The sequence below is a fragment of the Pholis gunnellus genome (assembly GCF_910591455.1).
Source record: "Pholis gunnellus genome assembly, chromosome: 13".
NCBI lineage: Eukaryota > Metazoa > Chordata > Actinopteri > Perciformes > Pholidae > Pholis > Pholis gunnellus.
The window spans coordinates 4,131,990-4,158,257 of record NC_136540.1 but is presented as its reverse complement, the minus strand read 5'-3'; the positions used below and the strand labels follow the sequence as shown (position 1 = coordinate 4,158,257).

Sequence of the window (26,268 nt, the reverse complement as noted above, 5' to 3'; positions counted from 1 at the left end):
ATGAAAAGGAAAATGATGGTAGATTAACAGGTGAGTCATCTGAGTACCTGCAGGGGAACAGCCTGTTGCACTGCTGCTGCCAACATCACAATCTGTAAACATCAGGACAGGTTGCAAATATGCAAAAGACTGATTTGCTCTTTTCAATACTTTAAAATGTAATATTGACAGTCTGTACAGTTTTATTGCAATCCATCCTATAGTTGTTGAGGATTTTAACCCAAAGCAGAAATGTCTACCTCACTGTGGCTTCTCTAGAGGAAAATTCATTAACATTCGTCATCTGGGAACCTTGTGCCAATGCATCAAGTAGATGTTGCGTTATTTGCATTTTTGTGGTGGGTTAATTGTAATTCCAGATAAATGCAAGTTCCATTGGATTTTTCAATGGACATAGTTCAAACGTACCATCCGTCAACGGGCAATAAAAACGTCTTGTCGATGAAACCGGTATCTCGAGCCAGTTTGTGGAGCTTCAGTACTCCTCAAATGTTGGAAACATTTTTTTGTTCGCCATACATTTTCGTAAACCTGCCAGTATTGGCAATCTACAAAGTTGAGTTCTCTGAAGATCCGCAGAAGTGAATTTAGTGATAAAATAGAGAACGGAAATTTTAAAAACTTGTTGTGACCATAGCGCTTTGCATTGTGGGACACAGTACCCTTATCTGATGCATACTAAAAAAAATCAGTGCTACATCAAGGTATTATTAACATGCTGCAGATTTAGCTTTTGTTTGGATATACATGCTACATTTTTTATATACTGCTAGTAAACTATGCGGTTTTGAATATAGCTCTTTTTTGTAAATATGCTGGATGTCTTCAGCATCATGTTATACACATTTTATTAACAAACATGAAGGATGTTAAAAGACACAAGCTGTACTGTAGATTCACAGTAAGTTGCATCAAACACGTTTCTTGGTACTTCATGACATGCAGATCAAAGAGACACCGTTGCATACACATGCAGAGTACATTACGTGTTAACATTGAGGGTGTTGTCCCAGAGAATGGGGAAAATCTCTGAGTCTCTCTGCTGAACACATCTTGGCACAAACATAATGATTACTTTTGCTGCCAGTAAAAATACAGCGGTGGACTCCACCCTCTCTGCCTTTATACCTTTTATACTGCGACTTATTATTCTGGCTTAATTGTTGGCGTCTCCCCCCCCCCTCCCCGTCAAACCGGCATGTTCTTTTGTGTCACGCAGCCCCAACAGAGCTGCCCCGCCGGCGGGATTACCTTTCACCTGCCACGTCATGCAAAGACAAAGACAAAGACAATCTGGTCCTCCAACGTGCCATAACGGTTCAAAACAGTCGATCCAGGGGAATGATTAACTCTGCTTCCTATTTCCTTTTTTTTGTCAAAAACTGTCAATATTCTCTTTTTAATGTTTGACCCAATCTATTATCTGAATGTTATCGCAGTCATGCAAAAAAAAAACCTGGTGTGCTTAAGAGAATCAAACCTTTGGAAATGAGCAAATGTGTGACTCATCTCACACAATTGACACCAATAAAAGCAATGCCAACAATTCTAACACACATCTGACACTAGCTGTGTTTTCGTTCACATATTTTTAATATGTATATGTTTGAAGTATAGCATCAGAAAAGCTATATTGAAACGACGAAATTCGATAGAACTTTCTTATTTGCAAAAAATATGCTTTTATGCTCGGTTGCCTTCGTCAAAAAAGAGTTGTCGGCTAAATGGGATACGGTTTTGTTGTGACGCCAGTGAGCATTTAAGTCACATGACTTCTTCCCAGATATTTCTATTGCGTGCGAGAGCTGACAATAGCTGGCAAGAAAGACAAATTTAAACTTGCCCCGTTTCAACAAATTCCTGAAGAGCCCTCTCCGTTGGTTAGATGGTTGAGCCATGTTTTGTTCCGGTTTGCAACCTTTTCTTCCCCCGTGTATACTGGCGCACCGATGTGTAGCGTATAACGCCAACTTCTGACCAAACTATGCCTCACATACTGAATTTATTCGCTGGAAACCAATTGATGGGAAAAAAAAGAATTATTGCGACATTTCAAAAGTTTGATGAAATTCACTTGACAATTGAATGGACAATTTTCTTTGGTCTGAATCATAGACTTTATATAAGAAGTGGACGTAGTCATGGTGACATCACCCATTAGTTTATGTACTGATGTTGTGAAAGTTTGGCAATTTTTGCCGTCGACATCTTGGATTACAGCCGTCGCCATGTTTTTTTCGCAACCATTGAACAGGAAGTGACCATATCTGGACTGAGGAGTGATGTAGAGACGGTGTATACGTCTCTACGATGATGTCCTCTAAATGGACCATCATTTACTAAATGAACATCATGCTGTATTGAAGAAGACTTGAAACTAGAGATTGAGACCATAAACTCATGTTTACAATGTTTACTGAGGTAATAAATCAAGAGAGAAGTAGAGTCATTTTGTCATAGACTTCTATACAACCAGAGGAGTCGCCCCCTGGTGGCCATTAGAGAGAATGCAGCTTTAACACGTGAAGCTTTGACTTCACTCTGGACAACCGGAGGTTGTCGCCTGGTTTGAATCAAGTTCATTGTTCAACTCACGACCTTTGAACAGAAGTCATGTGGTTGAACTCCCTCCAGACGAATGAGAAGACAATCTAGCATACGTGTTTATCAGAGCTCTTTGTCTGACGAGAGCGGTGAGAGTGAATCAGAACGGAACATTTGCCAGCTGAAGAACCAAAACATGAAGCTGAAAGATGCTAAAACTCTCCGTAAAGCTGAGGGGAACTGTGACCCATTTCACATGAATTGATAGTTGCATGCTCAAAGACCAAAAAACAAGAAAAACCTACTATTATTTTATGAATCCTTTTATTAATTCATTGCAGCATCTTGCACAAACTGAAAACAAATGCATTGTTGTTCTTATCAATTTGTACATAAACTGATGAATTCTCTTACACACGAGTATCAAAAAAACAATTAAACAAGCATTCACATACAACCGATCTAAAATCCCATTAGTTAAAAAAAGAAAAGTAATATTAATATTATAATAGGAAATAAAACCAAACAAATATTTACAAAGTGTTCTGTTGAAACAGTTATGTACACAGTGGGTGGTCAGCTCCTTGAGAGAGACGGGAGAACTTTTACAACAATCATAGTGTTGAAATAACAGAATGCTTGGACACATTTCTAGACATGACAGTACTAACACACATACACAGTTTTTGCAAAGTGCTAGAAACAGTAAAGAAAAGGTGAGATCATGTCTGGGTCATAGATAATAAACTATAAGTCACTGCCATGTAGACAAAGTATTTCTCTGCTTCTGAACAAAAGTACGTTCTGGATTTTTGTTCATCGTTCAAGCTCCCATGGAAGACATTTAAAGTTCAGTTATCACCCCGACAGACTGGAAGATTGTCGTGTTTGCACTGGTTTATTTTGTTCTATCTAAAAGAGAAAAGGTGGCAAAAGGAGAACAGCGACGGTGACATTGACTCTTGATTTCCCCGTCTTCTAATTCCTGTCAAGCTACGCCACAGCACAAAAATGCATCCCAACGGATTCTTTCTTTTTTTAAACGCCCAAAAGAATGCAGGAGCCACAGCTGAGGCTGAATGTCATGCAATGAAGTGAGCGTTCATCATCCGGCCGACAGAAATCAGTCAGGATTACACAACAAGCCCATCCACCCAGCTCTGTCTTTCTCCAGTTGAAGTGTTGAACAAATACAGGAGAGAGAGAAAACAAACCACAGCGCTGAAAAGAAACGGCGAGCTAAACCGCAAACTGTCGTCAGAGGAGCTTGGTCGCTGTGGCAACAGGTAGTGTCATGGATACAAACATTGGCGAATCCCTCCGCTCTCCGAGCTCGACAGGTATTACCTGTGCTCAAACAAGCACAACTAGGCGATTATTAACTTTTCCATAGAGAGTTCTCTGATTGTGTTGATGATTTGTTTACTCTCTGTCTTCAACATGGAATATTACTCATATTAACATTTGATGTAAAAACAAAGAAAAGGTTGTCAAGTATGAATCTCATTACATTCTTTGTATTCTCAGACATACGCACACGTATATAAAACAGGTATATACAACGGCAGGACGTACAGCTCCACCGCTCCTTAAAAGTTCACATGTGATGATAGAAGATGGTGGCAGTGATGATGATGATGGTGGTGGTGGTGGTGGTGGCAGATTTATGGAAAAACAAACAGTTCATGTTGTTGTTGTTTACAAGAGTAAAAGGTTTTCCACGATGTAATCAGAAGGAGGCTGAGGCCACAGTCCTGATGACCCATATTTGCAGAAAGTAAAGCACGTCGAGTGTGTGTGTGTGAAAGTGTGTTTGTACACAGACACCAAAATCATCTCTGAGTCTCTGGTAGATCATTAGCTCCGGCGTTAAGACTTCAGCAAACACTGTTGACTGATAGCAGACGGTCGCTGTTATCTCCGTGATAATACGGAGCTGTCGATGGCAGACGACGAAACTCTGAACCCCAAAACCCGCCGGCAGTTTGGAAAAGCATGTTTTATTCACATAAATCCCTGAAATTACATAATTTATCAAATCAACTTTCTGACATTCCTTGAATATATTGTGTGTGGGGAACACTTTGGTGGGTAAAAACAGCCGAATTAAAGCTTAAAATCGTGATATTTCATCAAAACGTGTCTTTTAAAATTTCGGTCAACAGGAAAGCGTTTGCTTTTAACCAGATCCTGTAAAAACATTCAATTCTGAGCTCCTCGGTGCAGCTGAGAAGCCATGACTGACTCGGCTGAGACCGACAGTCACATGTCAAACACATCTGTGACTGAACTGCAGGCTGCTGAACACTGAGCAGACAGGTGAGGACAGGTAGAGGCTGTAAGAATGTAAATAGTTTACTATATATAGCACCCGGGGCCTTCATTTCTTTTTCAATATTGCTACCATTGTGTTTTTCCTCTTTATATGATTTATGGCATAAAGCTGTGTTATTCTGCACAATATTGTTTTGAGTTCTCTCTACTTCTTGTCATGATTGTGCCGTTTTCATTGAGGTGCAGGACTTTTGCCACAGTAAGTCAAACGGGTCGGGGTTCAGGCCTGAAAATGTCTACGACAGATGTTTCGATCTTGTGGCTTTTTTCTTGCATTTCTTTTTTACCCAGAACACCGTTAGATGTCTGCTATCACTCATTTTATGTTGGCATGGAGCACCAGAGTGAAACAGGGATGATTTTGGTACCGTGTGGGTTGAGTTCAGGTGGCTGTCATGTCATGGACACCGCTCTCGTGTGCGCTCGTGTGGCGGTTAATTCTGGTGACGCTTCATGTGCAGGGCCAGGTGGTCGGAGCGCGAGAAGCAGCGGCTGCAGGCGATGCACTTGAAGGGTTTGGCTCCGGTGTGTTTCCGGTAGTGTCTGGTGAGCTCGTCCGATCGGGCGAAGCGCCAGTCGCAGCTCTCCCATGTACAACGGTACGGCTTCTCACCTGCAACAGAGAGGACATACACATCACTGCACAGGAAACACAGCTGAGTAGGAGCTCCTTTGAGAACGTGAGGCGTTAGAAGCATGTTGATGTGTAAGATCGGAGAATTGGCAGCTAAACAGTAAACACAACCAAATAACAGTTAATGGCTTCATCTCCAACCTGTCTGTTCCCGCCCTGTTGGACAGATGTAGTGATGTCAACACATTGACATTGATGACAAAAAATGTCCTTTCACAATAAAGTGCGAGTGAGAGTTTCTAAATGGGGTGGATGGCAGTTAGCAGCGTGGGCGAGAGAGTTTGTGGTTTTCACGGCTCCCGCTTGTAAACAACTCGGCTCGTTTCCATGAAGCTGAAAGACGAGATACAAATCACACGGAGCCACTTCTGAGACAATGGGCTCAGCTACTGTCAGAAGAGTCCCCGCATATTACGCTTTGGTCCGTTAATACCAACAATAAGTGATATTCCTCATGAGAGGAAAACAATCAAGCCGACACGAAAAATATTCATGTCTTTACTTGATTCAAAGGACGGTTACTTCATTCACCAATTAAACATGCACGTCGCAGTCACAACATATTGATTCATTAATATAATAATGCTTAGTTATTAAATTCCTGAGGAGTGCAGTTTGTGAGGAGCAGACAGCAGTAATCGCTGTGTGTGTTTGTGTCAGCACATCTTTGTTGTTACGACACACCTTTTTCTTTTACAACCAATTGTGTGTGTCTGTGTGTGTGTGTAAAAGTTAGTAAAAGTTAGTCTTTTATGGAAGATTACACCTGAATGCAGCAGGAACTGAAGAACAAAAAGACTTGTTTTCAGTCTGTCTGCAGTTTTATCCTCTCGTGGTTACGCTCGTCTTTTCAGCGGCGTCTACATTTGTGTGGCCACACTTTGATGCGAGCTGCCTGATTGGATACTGATCGGATAAAATAAAAATAATAATAATAATAATAATTTGTAAAGCACATTTCATACAGACTCTGAAGCTAAAAGTGCAAAATATTAAAACAATATATAAAAACAGAAAACCTTCCTTTTACAAATAACATTTTTAAGAAAAGCATGCACTTACATTTTAAGTATCATTTAAACAATTTCAACAGATTAAAAACGGTGGATGAACACATTTCATTTCCTATAACTTTTCACAATAAAAGCCCTGTTGTTTTTGCTGCTGACTCTTCCTCCCTGCAGTGTTGGAAGACTTGTTTTAAAGTAAGAATAGCCGCTAACAAAGCTCTGTAATTCTTCACAATAAAAGCCCCCAGTTATTTTGATATTTAACAAGCTTTTATTTCGAAGCAGTCACATGAGGACACACTCTACCATTTCGACATCAATTCAACTTTCGTGTGTGAATGTTGTTATCATCATCCAGGCATCACAAGAAGCAGATATATATGTTGAATATACAGATTCCATTGTTTGTAACATAAATCATCAAACATTAAGACGTGTTTGAGTTCTCTCTACTTCTAGTCACGATGGTTCTGTTTCCATAGAGGAGCAGGACTTTAGATTATATATAAATAAAGACCACAGAGAGAACAACGTGACTGAAGCAAATAACGCCCCACAACTGCTTTGGGGTTCAAAGGGTTTAATGAGCCTGTTTAGTTTGAACCTCACACGATCTCAAACATGGACGTAAACAATGCAACAATTTTAAATACTCAAACACAAGGAAACGCATTGATTAATGAAGCATTCCTTTATAATTAGAAGGTAGTTCTGGGTAGAAAAAGAACCTGTAAAGCCCAGAAAGAACAACACTTATCCTGCTCCACCCAGTCGTTGACATTTCTCTGCTGTTGCCACACAGCGAGCTAATCATCAACAAGGAGAATAAAAAGCTCTGTTCAATAGGCTGGTATGCACACAACAGGAAAGAAAAAAGAAGTCATCTTTCATAGCCGAGGTGGAAATTAATGTCAGAGAATCAATGCAAGAAATGAGCACAAACAGCCCGAGGAGATAACGACACAATAAAGCTCCTTTAACTGTGGTTTGATGCTTTCACACTAAGAATGAAATGCTGTGTGTGTTCTTGAACATGTCATCTTGAAGTTTATCATTTCAGGATAAAGTTTGAGTTTCATGGTTTTCCCCCCAACAAGGAGTGAAATGAAATGATTCTAGAATCATTTTCATCTGGTGATGTAAACTCAACCTCCAACATGTTGTTGAGTCAAATGTTGAAGGAGAAACCGACGAGACGAGACACTACAGGTGAATAGAGTAACACAATGAATAGATATCGACAGTCATTGACATTAAGGATTCTCTTTTGTATTACAAGTTTTCTGAAGTGTTGTGTTTGAATATGCAAATGAGCTTTTGGTGGATTTAGGAAAAATCTACAGACGTAAATAGACAAAGTAGTGAAAGAAGACGTGTGATGGAAGCGTGATCTTTAAATCGATCGGTTCGAGTGTCTTTTTGTTTTCCTGTAGTTTCTCGCATTAATGCCACAAATTGTGTTATCTCAAAATGGCTGAAAAGTGCCAGAAGAAAACTCTTTCATCAGCTGGGGTCGAGGGAGTTTGGCTCTCCGGGTCATCAAGTGCTCATTAGCAGCATGGGCCTCGTTAGTGCTGATTAGATATAGCCTCCGCTATTGACCATCAATCACTCAGTGACAGCCATTAGCGGAGCGATGGGGGTCCAAAGAGCACCGGGGGGCCGATAGGAAGAATGCAAAAAAAAAGCTGCCTCTTAAGATGTGATGTTTCTAAAACATCCCGTCCAACAAACATTTGAAAGTGATTCTAAACACGCGAGAAGCTATTTTTAAAATCCAACAAGCTGCTAAACCGCACAGATGAGAGGCACTCCAGCCGCCTATCAGGACGATCTCCTGTTTCTACAGTGTGTGTGTGTGTGCGTGCGTGCGTGCGTGTGTGTGTGTAGAGGTGGAGTACAAATGTCTCCATATAAAAAGAACGAGGCTCTCGAGCCGCAGGTGTGTTTGGTCTTTGCTCTATAGCGGCGCTGCCGGGGTCAAAAGCACAGACTATTATCCCGGAGGTCTGGTGAAACACGACACAGACGCACAGAACAAACACACTAGAGTGGTATATATGTTCCTAAACAAGCTGCCAGAAGGTCGGGTGAAAAACCACCCCTCACCCCTCACAGGAGAACAATTACTAAAGTATTCATGGAACATGGTCTGTCTTCAGCTGACTGCAGTGATTCTTTTCTTTTCTTTGAGCTGTGCATGCTTCTCTTCTCCCACTTGACGCTCAAAAGCGCTCAAATATACGGAGACGCTCAAAAGCCTTTACAGACCGCAGCTGTTTGATCAGGTGGCCGATTAAAAACAGGCCAACGATTATCTCTCTCTCTCAAACACACATAAACACTAATGAGTTATTGAATATGTCATGAGCCATAATGGACAAACACCGTCTCTCGCTCACTCACACACACAAACACAACAAAACACACACTTTAAAGTGGACATGGAGTGTAACAGCACATCCATCACTGGGACAAAACAGCTTTTGTTACTGAAGTGACCTTTGTTAGGACGTATATTTGTATTTCATCGGGAGCTTTGAGTCACTCTGCTGCAGGAAGAATGAGTAGCTTCTCTTCTGATTACTTACAATGAGATTCAAATGAAGTCTTTATGAGGATATTATATAGAAATACATTTTAAAAAGTGAGAGCTCTTTCTCTCTATTGGTCCTCTGTATTTGCTTGGACAAGGCACCATTTAATTATGGGTTAGGTAAATATGAATGCACTGGAGTATTGAATGAATAGTTATGAAATATAAACATGTTTTTATTAACTTCAGTAGCTTGCCTAAAGAATCGCGCAAGCACTTTAAAAAAATAGACAAATGTGTGTTCCTTTACTCAGATTACACAAAAAGTAGTTCTCTGATTGATGAATGTTCTGATTGCATACTGTGGTGGTTTGTTCTTTATACTATGACAGTTTTCCTAAAATTAGATTTTAAAAATAGCAAAATATCGCCTTATATCGCCGATATATTATGGTCTTAGTCCGACTGACTCTCCAACATTTCTTCTATGTCAATCCATTCACGCCCTACATGACTCACTTTACTACATCAGAAGTATGATGATAACATGTTACAAGCATCTCTACGGCTGTTTTTACTGCGTCAAAGAGCAAACACCCTCAGGCTCTCCGGGACGCCCATAAACTCTTTGAGGACCTCTGAGCTCTATCAGCTCAGTTAGTGTTTGTGAAGAGGGCTGGAGGGTTCCCTAATCAGGCTGATAGCACTCTACTCTTTACACACACATGTACACACACACACACATGCGTACTAACACAATCACAGAAGTAGACGTGCAGAGCTCAAACGGCTGCTGAGTCCACGGTCAAGGTTGCCCCCCCCCCCCCCGTACTAGTGGGAGGAGCAGAATGAGCAGGCAATGACCGCGATGGACTCCCACAACATGCACGTCCACAAGTGGTTCATGCCTTGATCAAGCGGTCCGGTACACGCGGCAGTATGCAGGATACATGGTATGTAGATCCACGCAAGTAATACAGAAACCAAAGTTCACAAGCCCGAGTCCCGCCCCTAAATCTTTAGCTGTTAGCAACACGTGCTGAGGTTAGCGCAACAGGCTGATTGGCGTGCGAGACAGTCACACGGTGGCGAGCGCCAATGGAGCTGGAAAAAAAACCTTCAGGTTTTAGGGCTGTTCAAATTGGCCAAAGTGACGTTTAAATATTCCCTCTAAAACATACACAAATGTTTGAACTATTCAAATCTCTATTTTTGTGCATTTTGTCCAAAACAACCTGAACATGGCTGCTGGCTGGAGGAGGATCGTCTGCACCGTTACACGACTATCAGAGGCACCTCGGTAATGGCTGCTCTTTGCATGAATGCCATCACAGCACATTAAATCCTGTCTGTTGTCTGCATGATCGACGTTAACAGTGGTGGAAGAAGTATTCAGATCCTTCATGTAAATCAAAGGATAGTCGACAAAAAGTACAAATATTTTTAAAAAGAAATCTAGTGAAGTAGAATAACATTTATATAAAGTAGTAAACTAAAATATAAGTACCTCAAAATGAACATCAGGAAGGTTTATATACACACATATTATATATATACATATTATATATATACATATTATATACACACACACAACGGGAGGAAAACATCTTGTAATCTCAGAACCTGCAGTCAGTCTTAGTAAAGAAACCTTGTGAAAAGATGACTTCCCTCTATAATGTTTTCCAAAAGTAGGTTACCTTTGGTGAAGAAAATGAAAGTGATACTTACTGAACACACACACACACACACACACACACACACACACACACACACACACACACACACACACACACACACACACACACACACACACACACACACACACACACACACAAATAGCTTCCTGATACTATGGTAATACCTCCCTTCCAGTGAGTTGTAACTGACATAAATGAGGCCTGATGCTCCGCCACATTTCAGATTGTCTGCATGACGGAGTGACAGAGTGTTGATTACAACTTCTGTTGAGAGTGACGACATGAATGTACTGTGAAAATGCTTCTTTTGTCGAATGAAAAGTCTTCAGGCAAACAGAGACGCACTAGAGTGGTAAGGATTCACCGATTAGTGGATCTACAGCAACAAACGTCCTCTTTTAAGCAACATTTGACTGGTTTCAGCTTCTCAAACGTGAACATGTTCTGTTTCGTGTTTTATTTCCTTCTCTCATGTTGTTATGGTTTGTTATCTCTTATATTTGCTGGATAGATGATTGTATGAGTTGAAGGTGTGAGCAGGCTTCACTACTCAAGTAGGCAAACAGAGAAATGCATTAATCAATTCTGGAAAAGATAAAGCATGATAACTTTCTACAGTCGGAGAACAAAACAAGTTCAAGTTGATGCAGGACGGGACTACTTTCCAAAGGTAAAAAAATAGTTTTTATGTGCAAATTCATCATAAATATAATACAGGTTTTTAGAGACAGTAACGAGAGGCCGTATATGACACAGTATATAACTCTCTGGTTAAGGGTTTGTGATTTTGCTTGAGAATATTTCCTGCAGTTAAGAACAGTCAGCCCAATGATTCTTCACATGCTCAAATCATGAGTCATCATCAACTGAATGAAAAAAAAAACAAGACGAGGCAAGCCTGCCTTTGTCAGATCTCAGGTGAAGCCTGTTCGGATTCACGGGATGTTACACGCGACGTGACACAATCGCCTAAACGTGGAGCGATTCTCTGCTCGCTGAACGCAATGGGCAGAAGGGACGGCCGAGGATTTGAACACTGCGCCTCTTTGAACACTTAAAATGTGTTTATTTTTGCTGTTTACAATCGCAAATGTACAACGCTGCAAACCCCACACCAGAGTGCACCCCAGACCAGGGACCTTTGAACGGAAACAATCTGAGGAATCAAAATTACAAAAAGTTGGGAACCAACTGGATCTCCTTAAAAGTGTTGGACATACTCATATGAATGATGTGTTGGTCACCCAGTCAGTAAGAAACATTAACCGCATCGTGTTGTAGCCCAGCACAAAGAAACAAACATTTCGTATCATGCCTGCAGGGAACAGAAGAAGTTTGACAGTTTGATTTACTTGATATCATGCTAATAAAAAACTCCTCCAGGTGCAAAAGCCTTTGCAGCTGTGCATTAAGATGAGTGTTCGTCTTTCTTAGCTTATCAGAGTTTTCATCTTGTTTTAAAGAATAATATTCAAACCTCGAGGACTTAAACATGAGAAACCTCCAGTATTATATATATATAGATCCATACATGACATCTGTGTAAAAACAACCTGCACACTGTCTTTCCTCTCCAACTTACTTCACTTACTTTATTGTATTGTTTACTATTCTCACTGCATATTTTACAGTCTATTTGTCTTTTGCTTCCACAGTTTATTTGTATCCTGCAGCAACAAACCCAACTTCCCCACTGGGATCCATAAAGTTCCATCTTATCTATTTATGACAATAGAGAGACCTGTTTCTCTCCACACAGTCACTCACGTGTTCAGTCTTTCTCTGCCTCACTGTTTTCTCACTGCGGCTTTTATCGCATGAGTAAATCTCCAAAATCCAGGTCTGACGCTGCTGGGAGTCCACAGGTTTCATCTTACAGAAGGGAAACACATCGAAACCTTCCCCCATTCTGCACCCCCCCCAACCTTCCTCCTCCTTCCTCCTCTGAAAAGCAGGAGTAACTGGTTTGGCCTTCGTTTTAACAGCACGTCTTCCCTCTTTTTTCCCCCTCTTTCCTTCATCCTCCCCTCCTCCCTCCCTCTTTGTTCTCTCTCTATGGGGAAGCTCAGAGAACAGGTATGAGCAGGCAAAAACTCTTGAGCCTCTATGTTGTTTTACTCGTCATTGTGTTCTGTTTTACTTACTGGGTGTATCGAAACTGGCAATGTGACAAAATATGGAAAATACAAATAAATAAGCTGAAGACAACTGAGCTGTGAGCTCAATGGCTCCAGTGATGAGATTGAATCCCAGGATTAGTTTAGACAGAACGAGTTCATAGGTGTGAGTTTGTGCAACTTCTTCCAAATACTCATCAATGTTGAGAATTTGAAAAGACCTCACACAAGACAAAACAAAACGTCAACCAGATTCCAGATTCTCAGAACTTAAAATGTGATTTTACATTTTCTTCTCCAGTTTAGACCCTGGTGTCTGCGGTCGAAACCCAATGACTTCCTCTCAAGGTGTCTGCGGTCGAAAAGCGTCTGAAGAGTCTCTGACTGAACTGTTAGTAGATAAAGTCGTAGCTGGAACAGACCCGTCAGAAAGCTGATAGCAGAGAGCAATTCTATGTCATGGCAGAAAAACACCACTTCAAGTTCAACACGTGTTTTCTTACCTGTGTGCGTCCTTTGGTGTGCCTTCAGATGAGAGCTCTTTGTGTAAACTTTGGAGCAGCCTGAAAAGAAATCACAAAGAGAGATCGTGAGATTGACTGACGGCTCAAATGCTCTCAACGGACGCAAAGTTTACTTTGTCCACGAAGGAGAAGATGTTTCTAGAGTGGTTTTGTATCAGTGGACGAACCCACAGACGACTCATTCACAAACACAAATGGACCATTTCAAATAATTGGTCGCGTACACTTTTTGCAGTGTGTTATGAAGCATGCTAGCAACCTGGTTTCTGTTTGCGATATGCAAGAAGGAGGGTGACAGAAGGGTTTGAGTGCACGAATCGCCCTTTCCATCCATTTCAGGTGATCTCATCAGCTGCACGTTGAAAGTTCACTCACAAACAACGTTAAAACTGATTCAACTTTGAAAGCAGTGGCAAGAACTGTGTGGCGTGCAACAACCGAGAGGTTTAACGTCTTCACTTTTAACTCGCAAAATGGCTTCTGCTGCTGACCATGTGCAGAGAGTGCATTTGTTACCGGCCAATGATACAGCATGCAAATGATTACGTAAGTAAGATACCTGTTTAGTTTCATGGCAATGTCAAATCCTTGACAAAAGCAGAAGACCAGGAGATGATTATCATTTAACTCTATGCAAAATGATTCTTATATTTTGCCTGTCCATCCATCCACTATGTTTAACTGCTTTCCCTGTTCAGGGTCGCAGGGGGTGTGGAGCCGATCTCAGCTGACATTGGGCGAAGGCTAAACCCTGGGCAGGTTTTCAGACACATAGAGACAGACAAGCATCCACGCTCACATCCACACCAAGGGGCAATCAACTAACCTAAGCTGCATCTCCGGAAGCTGGAGAGAACCAACGCTGACACGAGGAAAACATGCAATCACCACACAGAAGGCCCGTCTAGCCCTGGAATCGAACCCGTGAGGCAACGGTTGTACTTTGATATATTCTAAAGTTAAATGCAGATAAAACACCGACCTGGGTAGTCACAGAAGTGGATCCTCCTCTTCTCCAGCTCTGGGTTGTTCCGCCTGTTGTATTTGGGACCTGTCAGGACACCCTGTCCATGTGTCATCAGCATGGCGTGTGGAGACAACCCCGTCACCTTTATCCCCTCCAGACGCTGCTGGTAGTGCGGCATAAGTTGTGGCGCTAACCTGAGCAGCTCCGCATGACCGTCCGGGCTCCCTGGCTGAGAGTTTGGCGGTGAGGGCGGCAGGCTGTGGGGCGCCGTGTGCTGGGATGAGCCGGTCGGCGAGGCCTGGTAGTAACCGTGGTGCTGCTGTAGCTGGTGCTCCGCCATCATGTAGTTGCCGTTGGCCGCCGGGGATGCAACGTTGCAGAGGTTCAGCATGGTCCTGCCGCTCGTGGAGGCGTGTGCCGATGGGCTGGCGTGCGACAGAGTCATGGTGAGGTCAGCGCAGCTGGTGATGGGAATGTGGTAGACCTGCGGCTGGGGGGCCGGGGGTCCGATGTGAAGCTCTGTGTCCAGATTTGGCTGCTGGGATCCTGCAGGGACACTCACCACCACGCCACAGCTCATGTCCGGCTTGATGAACACGTTGTTGACTACGGGCGGCACGCTGAAGACGGAGGTGAAGTCCGGCAGGGCCTGGGTGCTGGAGGAGGTGGAGATGGAGCAGGGCACCTCCAGCCCGGGCTCCGTCTTGATCTGCTGCGGCGTGAGAGTCTTGGTGTTGTGCCGGTAGAGGCCCGTGCGGAGGTGGGTGGTGCTGGGAAGGATGAAGTTGATGTTGAGGCTGTAAGGAGCAGCCATTTTGTCCTCGGAGAAGAACTCGTCGACCACGGAGGCGCTGTCTCGTCTGTATTTCTTGTCGACAGAATCGATCAGGTTACTCAAGAGAGGACTGTTGACCTGGGGGAGGTATTTGTCCAAATCTAATCGAACCTGGAAAGGAACAAAGGAGAGACAAGGTTAAAGGAAACTGCAATTTACGACAACCCTTCCTTGTTAATTCCTTAAGACTGAGTGTAAAACTAGTTATTCTTTTGTATCACCCACGAAATGATTCCTTTGCGAGACAATACATGATCATATTGATCACCCAGCCCTATATTCTACATAACTGTGCGTATCAACAGAGCTGGTCTCTGTATGAATTTAATGTGTGGAAACTACCAAAGTATAAAATACCACCGGAGCATTTCATGTTAAAATCCTGAGACTTTGGGTAAAAACATGTTTTGATTGACTTGATGATTTGAGAAGCTTTCGGTGAACACTGTGGAAACATCCACAGCAGCAGCTACGGTTTGTCACAGTATTTGTTCAACATGGACACAGACATTGTATTTGTTTAACTGAGGGAATTATTTAGTGAGATTAATGGGCTGCAGATGGTGATAAGGTGGAGGTGACGTGGCTCCGTTCCACCAGTTAACAGAAAGATATATACTGTAGGGGTGAGAGAGAGGAAGCTGCACAGGAATTCAAATAGAATGACAACTATGAAGAAAGGATAAAAGAAAAGTTTAAGAGACGTTGGTAGCAGGACTTCCTCCTCCATCATACCTCACATTCCTGCTTCCCAGTGGAGCTCACTGCACTGACAGACAATCAGCCAAAGCTACAGAAGGATTTCACCTCCGATCACCTGGAAGTTACTCCTTTAGCCTTCAGGGCTGCAACATGTCTCACTAGTTATCACCTGCTGCATGTTTGGAGACGCTTTCATCAGAGAACTGTTGTTGGTTTGGTTGGAATTCAAATCTGTAAACGTAGAAGAGCTACTGGTGTCATTGATCTGTGTGTGAATGTCATCAGCTGATCGTTGGGTGAGTTGTGAGGCTGATTCATAAAAATGCTTAGAGATCTCACTCAACTAGAGCTGCAACGATTATCAGACTAACGGATCAGTCGATCAACAGAAACATAACCGCCACCTACATTGATAGTCGAATGAAGTAAATTTAAATTAAGTCATTTTTCATGCAAAAATGGCAGAAAATGCCGTTTGCTGCGTTTCAAATACGGAGAGTTGCTGCTTTTTTTGCTGCAGGAAGTGATTTACTAAAAAGTTCCCCTCTATAAACATGTTATTGCCACTTGGTGCGAAGCTTTGAAATCTATTTTGGATTATAACTGATGGAGTCGAACATAAACACACTGCTTTCTGACAAACCGCTGATTCTGCACAAAACCTTTCTGTATTTATGTTTCTCTTTGTGCTCTTCTCACTGGTTTTAAATCTGAAGACAGTTGTTAGATTCTGTTACCAGGGAGATGCAACTGTCAATCAAATCTGATCAGATCTACTTGTGTGACGGGTGACAAATGTGTGGAAATACAGAGAAGAGCTTTTCAGCAACAAGACCAGACAGGTGGAGGAGCCTATAAGAAAATAAATAGCAGGTATTTTCCTCTTCCTTTAAGAAGATCTGATCTTAATCCTGATGAATTGGTGTGTGTGTGTGTGTGTGTCATTCAGAGTCTGTGAAGCAGAGAGTCACTCATTTAGAGGTGAACCAGCCGTTACGTGAAGAATCTGTGCTGCAGAGACCACACACACACACACACACACACACAAAAACAAATGTATGTTTGCACAAATGTACACAAATGAAGGCATGCATGTCCAAATTCACACTAACTTGCCAACACACACACACACTCTGCTACACACAAACACGCAGACGGAGAGTTCCCTCTGTGGGTGTGGCCGATGGAAGCGGTTTCAACCGTGAAGACGAAAAAAAGAAAGAAACCAAAACAAAGGCTGAAGGAAACTTAAACAGCTTCTGGTAAAAATAGACTCGGCAGACAAAAAGATTCTGATGGGCACAGTGACGACAGACACACAGCGCTGAGGAGAGGATGAAGAGAGGAAGGAGAGAGCCAAACAAAAAAAAGAGGAGGAGAAGGAAATGAGGGCGAAGAAAGAGAGAAAACAACGCGAGGAAAGAAAGTGAGCGGCTGATTATGAAACCGATACCGATGCAGGCGGATTATCTGACGGGAAGATCAGAATCAGGAAGCTGCACACAATTCATAGAAAACACTGAGAACATTTTACATAACGTCGATTATACAGATATCAAACAGGAAAAATGCTAATAATCATTAAACATATGAAGCTTAACCCAACTGTACACTTTGTGCAATTTATCCGGATCAGTGGGAGCTAAAGAAACCAGAACCCAGAGGGCACAGTGGAGTCCTGGACTGAACCGGATGATTCGGGACGAATGACCTAACGAGGTGCTGACGGGCTGGAGGTCGAGTCCAGCAGCTCAACGGGAGGCACAGAGCAGCAGAGAAAAGGCCCGTTTCAACGCTATTATTCTGCAGCGCCGTCAACACACACACACACACACACACACACACCCGATCCCTCCATCAATAAGCTGCTGATATATTTTCATACACAAATGTTGGAGGTAATTGCTCAGCCGGGTATCGTGGCAGGTTGAGAAATAGTCAGGAAATGCAATCTATTGGTTTCGTGTTCATGGACACTGATTGACTTGATGAGAAAAAAACTAAACAAAAACAGCCTCTCTGTTTCCTTCCCTCCTCCCTGCCTCCCTCCTCCCTCCTCCCTCGGGTGCCCTTGGTCACTTCCCCTGCTGTCGATCCCTCTTGCTGTCAACCTCTGTTCTCCTATTCACTTGCATGTCACTTACATTTCACCTATTTTAGCCTCTGTTCCTTGCTGCACAAGCAAAGACGATATTGAGCTGCAGCTTCCTTAACGAGCCGGTTTTGCAACAAACTCACGAGTCTTCATGCAGTTCGAAGATATGCTGAAGCTGAAGGGTGGTCATGCATTCTATAAGATACACTAACATAATCAAAGAAATGCACAAATAATTCTCCTAAATTTGATGAACTGCGCCACAAACGTTGCACACATGCATATCAAACCTCTAGATTAAGAAAAGTCCCTTAAGTACCTCCTCTTCCAAAGTGAAATCTCTGGTCAGGACAATAAAGAACACTATGACTCTACTATTTCAATCCCATAAACTTTTATTATTATTATTATTGTTAATTTCTGAGAGCTAAAGGGAAACCCTGCTATTTTCAATAAGAAGGTGTGGGTGTTTATTTTGTGTATTCTAGAAAGAGCCTTGTAAGTTACGTTAACGATCGCAGACACATTGCACAACAGGCACGGCAACCTCAAAGGAGACTAGTCGATGAACTACGATTCAAAATGTCTTTGTATGATTTTACGTGGTAAAGAAGTACAATATCTTGAGGCTAAGACCTGGTTAATGATTGGAGAACATGGACAACTGCTCCGCTATGAATCCTTCTGCCTGATAACAGTCTCTTATCAGTTGTGTTCAGGTTTATGGGATGGAGTGGGAGTTTCCACACATCCAGCCAATCTGACATCCATCCTAACTTTATTTACTGCACAGAAAACTGCTATCCATGTTTATCATATCAGTGTTTAACACTTCTAAATTGTGTTTTTCCCCCTCATAAGTCTCATAGTTACTAGTTTCCATTTGGTGCAACCAACAGCATGAAAATCAGCTCGCAGAGACTCGAAGCTCCACCACACTGAACATCTTGTTGTTTGTAAGATATTTTACAAAAGGTTCATTCTCATTTTTCGTACGAAAGTCCAGCAACAAGTGTCAATCTCCGTCCGTTACTTGTAAACGTTTTCACAGGAAATAACTCAGTTAGGTTTAAGCAACTAAACTACTTAGTTAGGTTTGTCTTGTGGGTTTAAGATCATATTTTGGGTTAAAACAACTACGGACGTGCAGTTACTGAAGTATGCAAATTACATCAACATTGCCTTCTCGTTTCACACGGGGAATGAACAGCGGCCTCCTGGATGAAAGATCACTGGTTGTTGTAAAAACCAACCTGTCCAACCAATCAGGGCTCTTCTCTCATTGAATGAACGGATTGGCGGGTGCTGATCTGTAAAAAACGCAGTAAACATGAGGAGTAACTTTGCGTAAGATACCGTACGAACCGTTGAATGAGGAAACGTAGCTGGAACCCGTCCGTTTGGGAGAATAACCGAGACTTTCCTCCTCGTCTTCTGAATCCTTTGTCCCGATTACAAAAACAATTCTTCTTTTGATATATTTACTAGAAATATTGCTATTCATCTCAAATGTAATTTATTGGGATTATCTTATGAAATCCTCAACAGATGGTTAAACCACGTCTACGTATGCCAGACTCATACTGAACCGAAAAAATATCAATAAAAGCAACACTCTGACCGCTCTCCTCTTCCTCTTTCTCAAAAGCCTCCAAGCCACCAGGTCGGCCATCTTCATCAGACCCCTCCCCCAGACAATCGCTAAACAAATGGAAAACGGCGGCTGTTCGCCTTTGGATCTCCATAAAAAAAAAAGACAGAGCTGATAGTGTCGATCTGCTCGCTGCTAATCAACAGAGCAGAAATCACGAAAACAAAACCTTTGAGACTGGTGATGGTTTATGGCCGCTGATAGAGGGAGCGATACGGAGGCATCGGCTTCACAGGACGGGGACGAAGAGGCAACTGGACGAAATCCACTGTGGCTCTTCTGGGAAAGTCGGGTATTGATATATTTTGATAAAACATTTGATAATACCTTTATACTTCTATTATACTTGAGTGCACAAACCAAACACTTCTTATAAATGAGGCCTTTGTTTTTGAAGTTACTGGTGTTAAACATATGACGCTTTTATGCAAAAGAATGTATGATTTACACACACATGTCCATAAAGGAAGATATATATGTATCTCAACATACTGTATGTTCATAAATCCCCACACACATAAGGTATATGATGAATGTATGGGACCAGTTCTCTTCTTTGCCATTAATCATATAACACAAATCATTTTGAGTTCTTTGGAGCTGAACTGCAACATCCTTCTCTTCAGGTTAACAGTTCGTTCAGACAATAACTTCTCTGTCGCATCTCTTATTTCTTGTCACTCTTTGTTCTTTTATCGTCCCACAAAACAGACTTCTCAAATCTAGCTTGCAGTAAGAGGGGGAGTGGGGTGTCATTCGCAGTCCTGGATCCAGAGCTCCTCTACTGGTGTTTTGATTTGAAATGTCACAGGATACTTGTGAATTATCGCTGTGGCATTTTGTAGGGACAAGACGAACATCCCTCCATCCTGTACGTAACTACATGTTTAGAGATACTGAAAGACTTCTTCGCTCATCACAAAATGATTTCACCTTTTGTTTTTTATTCACCAGAGCAATTCTCATTGTTTTCCCAGGCGGATGAAGGGTAAACAGTGGCAGTCGTTAAAGAGATTTTGCAGCTCACACAATAGATGAGTTTGCAGACCACAGGCATTAGGAAACAGTAGAGTAGGACTGTCTGCGGGCGGCGTGCGTTGTCTGGGACCGAGACACGACTGGGCATGATGGGTACGGATGACATCATTAGACTCAACAACTCTAGTGGGTTTCTGATTGGTCAGGAGGATCAGGCTGGTTTATGGGTCTGCAGATGCAACAGGGTGAAATGAAAAACATGTTTATCAGCCAGTAATTACACTTTTTCACCACAGATGAATAAAGTCTCTTAGAAAACAACAATTACTAATCGTGTTTGCATGGATCTGAGATTTTATGACCTATTTAATAGCCAGGTTCATGTATGGAAGGATATGAGGGAATTCTTTATGTTGTGTTTAATGATACCAAATCACAGATACCAGCAGAAGGAGAGACACAATGTCCAAAAAGCAAAGACACTAATTATAAATTAGGTCCATCGTCCCAAAATGTTTCGTCCCCAAGAAGGAACCAAACAAATGAATCACGTTTGCTGAAATGGAGAGTCGGTGAGTGCTGCGAGCTTAGACTCGTTGTCAGCAGACGCTTGCTCACATGCAAAGCAGCTGCGTGTGTTGCTCTGGAAAGTCAAATCATTAGTCAAACCAAAACCATTTCAGCCTTCAGCAGCCTGAAAAATATCCGTCGGCAACAAGGGCCTGAAAAAAGACGTCAAGAGGATTCACTGATGGAAGGCCGACGTGACAGGAAAACATGTGGAGGAGGGTCAGTCTGGTCCGTGACATAAAGTCAAACAAAAGGAGGTCCCTGTACAATCCCAGGACGTTAAAATAACATACTGGAAACCAATCTGAAACATATCAGAGTATTGATCTTCAGGAATCATTATGCGTGACTGCCTACACACTCTTGATGTGTACGCCACAAAGTTACTCTGTAACTTCTCCCGTCTGCGCTCGGTCTAACAGGAAAACCTATTGGTGATTTCACGACAAAAGAATCTGGAAATAGGTTTCATATCAGTTACTTATTCTGCCATTACTGCTGAGGTTCATGAACAGATTGATTCCAGAATAAAACACGGACTGCTTGGAAGAAAAAAAACTTTCAAAAGACTCCAGACAAATGTTTTGATGAGCCGACAAACTTCAGTCTTTGGCTGACAAAAAGTTAGTGCTTGTTTTCTGATACTTTATAGACTAAAATACATGTCCCTTCATGGAATGGCAGCTGATGAAAAATCTTATCATTAAATCCAGGTGACGTCTGGTGAATGCAGAAACATCTCAGACTAAACATTAACACTGGACCTCAACGTTGACCTCTTTAAATAATCACTGTGGTCTCACATCTCCAAAGTCCTCCGGCTCGTTCATTCCCAGTGTGGTTTAAACGACAGCGTTACGACCATTAACACACTACTACTCTACTGTACACAACCAACACAGAGTCACTGCACGGTTTCTGAGATCGACTGGGCTACAAAATACCCGAATACCTCAAGTAACACAAGTTATGCAAGAGTGACAGCAAAATATTGAATATTACTAATGCAACAAATATTGAAATGTGAAATACATTTTTTCGTATATGATAAAAAGTGTTTCCTCCTGATGGCAAAAAAGTTGCTGCCAATTGCAACCCTCACTGTCGAGGTTTGGGTCAACAAACTGGAACATTTAGCAGCTGAAGTGTCAGATATTTGCTGGTGGAGACCATAACATGAGCTAAAAGAATGCTGTGTTCACAGCTTGTTATCGACACAAGAAAAAGAAAAAACGCTTTTAAGGAAAAGCTCAAGTGCACTCAATGTAATTTCCCTCCTTGTTTTGAGTATCCGCTCCTCATGAACTTCATTTATAAACAAGTGTGGTAAAACTTCACGGACACAGACGTCACAAAAAAGATCAGCGAGTTAATTTATTGACTGCTTACTCAGCAGGAAAAAGGAAACCTTTTGACACACAAACACGGATCAAAAGGGTGAAGACATCTATGCTCGGGGGAACCAAAGACCTGCATGTTTGACGAGCCTCAGCAGCCTCTCACTGCTGCTGTGACTTTTTTCATGAGCCTTTTATCATCCTGACGATTAGCCCGGAGGCGGCCTGTGGAGATGCGGGCTCTGCTCAGACAGGTCGGGCAACATACTGCTGTCACGACACCGGCTCCGCGAAGCGCTCTTTAAAACACCAACACAATGACAGAAAAAAAAGAGAAAGCGTTTACACAGAACTCTCTGTCGTGCTCTGCTCAAATGAGAAACTCTGTGTTTGACACTAAATTATAGTCAGACGAAGAGAGAGGATGAAATACAGTGAGCGAAAGAAACAGACAGAGAGCGACCTGAGTATCTGTGAGGAATGTGTTTGAGAAACCGTCTTCCTGCACATTCACGGTGAATCAAGAGCACGTAAGGTGAACCCTCTCCCGCTGCGGTTGGCTTTAAATTTGCCTGGGGGGGGCAACTATTTCACTTAAGCCGACTCCTTTGTTCCTGACAAAGTCATGATTTGCATAACATGAAGCGCGCCATGTTTGCAGCAACGAGACACGAGAGAAAACGCAGCTGAATGTCGGCCTTTTGTTAGTCTTGAGTACAACAGAAGCGACACAAACGTGTTGTTGCAGAGACGCAGCATCACATGTTTTTATGTTAAAATGTGTCCTTGTAAGTTGTCAAATAACTATCAGAGGACTGTCACGCAAACAAGACTACGCTTTGTCTCATGATGCTCGAGTGAATGATTGACGACTTAAACGCTGTGTTCAGGTTTTCAGCTACATTACATCGTGATTCATGGAATCCCATTTAGGCTATAAAATACTTCTGTGTTTATGACATGTCATTTCGGGCCACATCCATCTGCAGCAAGGTAGGCGGAGAAGCTACACAGTGTTTTTAACATCACACAAGAGACACAAGAGAATAAAACCTGGAGAAAATAAGTCATTGTGCTGAGAGAATCCGCAAAACTTGTCGGCATAGAAAGAAGAAAGACAATACATTAAAAATACTGCTCTCAAACTCCTGTCAAAGTAAAATGTAATAACTGAGTAACACTGCAATGCAATGAGGTTCGACTGCTGCAAGGAAATGTTGGTTAGAGTGTAATGATCACATCTGTCCAGTTGACAATGCCAATAAAGTCGGTTCAAAACAGCCCCAGCATGTGACTGTTTCATTCTAACCAGGTGGCAACCTCCAGATCTGAAAAGTAAAGTCAACGCTTCATGTGTTAAAGCTGCATTCTCTCTAATGTCCACCAGGGGGCGACTCCTCTGGTTGTATAGAAGTCTATGAGAAAATGACTCTACTTCTCTCTTGATTTATTACCTCAGTAAACATTGTAAACATGAGTTTATGGTCTCAATCTCTAGTTTCAAGTCTTCTTCAATACAGCATGATGTTCATTTAGTAAATTATGGTCCATTTAGAGTCAAACAGACCATAAAGAAGGGTATGCTTTAGGGCGGGGCTACACGGTGATTGACAGGTCTCTACCAGAGACCTATACAACGTCTCTACGTCACTCCTCCTGAGTCCTAATATGGTCACTTCCTGTTCATTGGTTGCGAAAAAAAACAACATGGCAACAGCCAAATCGCCGAACTAGAGGCTTCAAAATATCAGTCCAAGAACCAATGGGTGGCGTCACGATAAGTACGTCCACTTCTTATATACAGTCTATGATTCTAAGTTTGCACCATAAAAAGAATCTACAGCATGAGCCCGGCAACACATGAAGCTTTCTTTGGATCACATGAAACAGACTGCATCACAAGAGTGACCAAACCAACTGTTGGTGGTCCTGTGTGAGGAGCAGAGCAGTGAGCCGCAGGTCTCAGGGTCTGTTTACCAAACACCAGCTCCATACCGAGGCTTCTGCTTTCTGTCTGTTGTGACCACGCTAACATTCACAGCCATGTAACTGTTCATGCAGCCGTCACGTCTCTGCTGTGATCAGCCACATATCTGGCATCAGAGCATTCACCGATTATCCTCTGCAGATCTACAGAGGATGGTGGATGGAGAAGAGGCCATTTTGCAGAATTGTCTAAAATTCAACCGGCTTCTGCATCATGTGATCACATCCGATGACCGCGCAGCTTCTGCAGGAGACGGTCACCGTCACTCGACGAAACGAGCAGGAAACAGCATGAGTCTGCTTTTGAATGACTTCTCTGTTTGCTGCCGCCTTTTATTAAACAAATAATTATTCATTTCTCTCTGTGCTGTCACTTATATTCTTGCACTTCACACTTATATTCTATTTTAACTCCTTTAACTCCTATTCTCTTGGCTCTTTAGTGATTTTAACTGGAAGTAAACGTCCTTTTATAATGCGTTTCTTTTGCAATTTGTCTCGATGCTCTAATGTTTCATGTAAACATCTGTGTTGCTGAGATGTGCTGTGTAAATCAACTTAATAAACACCTCTGTAAACAAGCTTAGCGTGTGTAGTAATAACAATAAGAAAAACCAGCAGGGTATTAAGCACACAACTAATGTAAAGCAGGTGTAACACTAACAACAAGCAGCCTGTTTCCCCATAAATATGTTGTCTGCAACAGTCGGCCTGATTACACAGAATCTTTAGAATAAATGGATTCAATGTGAGTGCTTTATGTGTATTGATTTCATATAAGTCTTAAAAACTGAATAATAGCATCTTTATACGACTAGAATAAATGTAACTTGCGTCAGAGGAATACAAATAAAGTTTGATTTGAATGCTTTGTATGGCAGAGCTGCCACTAGTTGCTCTACAGCTTCCAGGTGAACTTTACCTGCGTTTTCGGGTGTCTGTGGAGGACTTTAACCCGCCTACCTGATACAGGTGAGCTGCGTCCTTTCTCAGGTAAAAGCTGCCTGATAACCAACACGCAGCTCACTGGTAATTAACTGCTTATTAGAAGCTTTGTGTAGCATCAAAAGGACCTTTTATTGTGACTGAAGCAGCAGCTGCAGCAGCACCGTCTGTTCTAACATGACAGCGGAGGTAAAGTTATGGAAACAGCCAAAAAAAGGCCATCCTCAGCGGGTCGGCGATGACTCTCACCCCAGGTTTGACGTCCTCAAACACGGACGCCTCCTCGGCGCCGTCCGCTCCGGGCATCCTCACGGGCTTCAGCTGCGTAAAAACCGCCCTCTCGTCTGTCGTGTGCGGCGGATTCATGGCCAGTCCTACCCTCGCTGCCATCAGAACGGTTACTTATCTTCTTGTGAATTTTGGTTATAAACACATACAGATGTTTTGCGGGTAAATGCGCCTTTAATTCAGCTGAATGCTACGCAGTTATTCCACAGCCCTCCCCTCTCTTCTGGGCCACAGGTAGGTTTTACCTGAGCTCAAGTGTGGACCCTGCAGCGAAGCGAGCCAATGAGAGCAGAGGATGAGTCTCCTGGCCCAATCAGCTGCGTGGAGGGAGGCGGGACTCACCTGAGAGACTCTGAGGAAGAAGGAAAACCAACTGGAGGGCATCAGGCACTGTTGTCTCCTCAACTACGCGCGCGCACACACACACACACACACACACACACACACACACACACACACACACACACACACACACACACGATCGTGCAGCGACAACTACAATCTTGATCTCTGCAGTC

General features: G+C 42.5%; 1 protein-coding gene across 1 annotated transcript; it reads right to left on the bottom strand.

The window, feature by feature from the left end:
- Nucleotides 1–2,857: 2,857 nt before the first annotated feature.
- On the bottom strand, nt 2,858–25,961 carry klf5l (Kruppel like factor 5 like). Its single transcript, XM_079171193.1, has 4 exons — nt 25,712–25,961; nt 14,379–15,309; nt 13,376–13,435; nt 2,858–5,491 (listed from the first exon to the last, which is right to left on the bottom strand). The coding sequence occupies exons 1-4, from the start codon at nt 25,850–25,852 to the stop codon at nt 5,313–5,315; spliced, it is 1,311 nt and encodes a 436-aa protein (XP_079027319.1). The 5' UTR covers nt 25,853–25,961; the 3' UTR covers nt 2,858–5,312.
- Nucleotides 25,962–26,268: the final 307 nt, after the last annotated feature.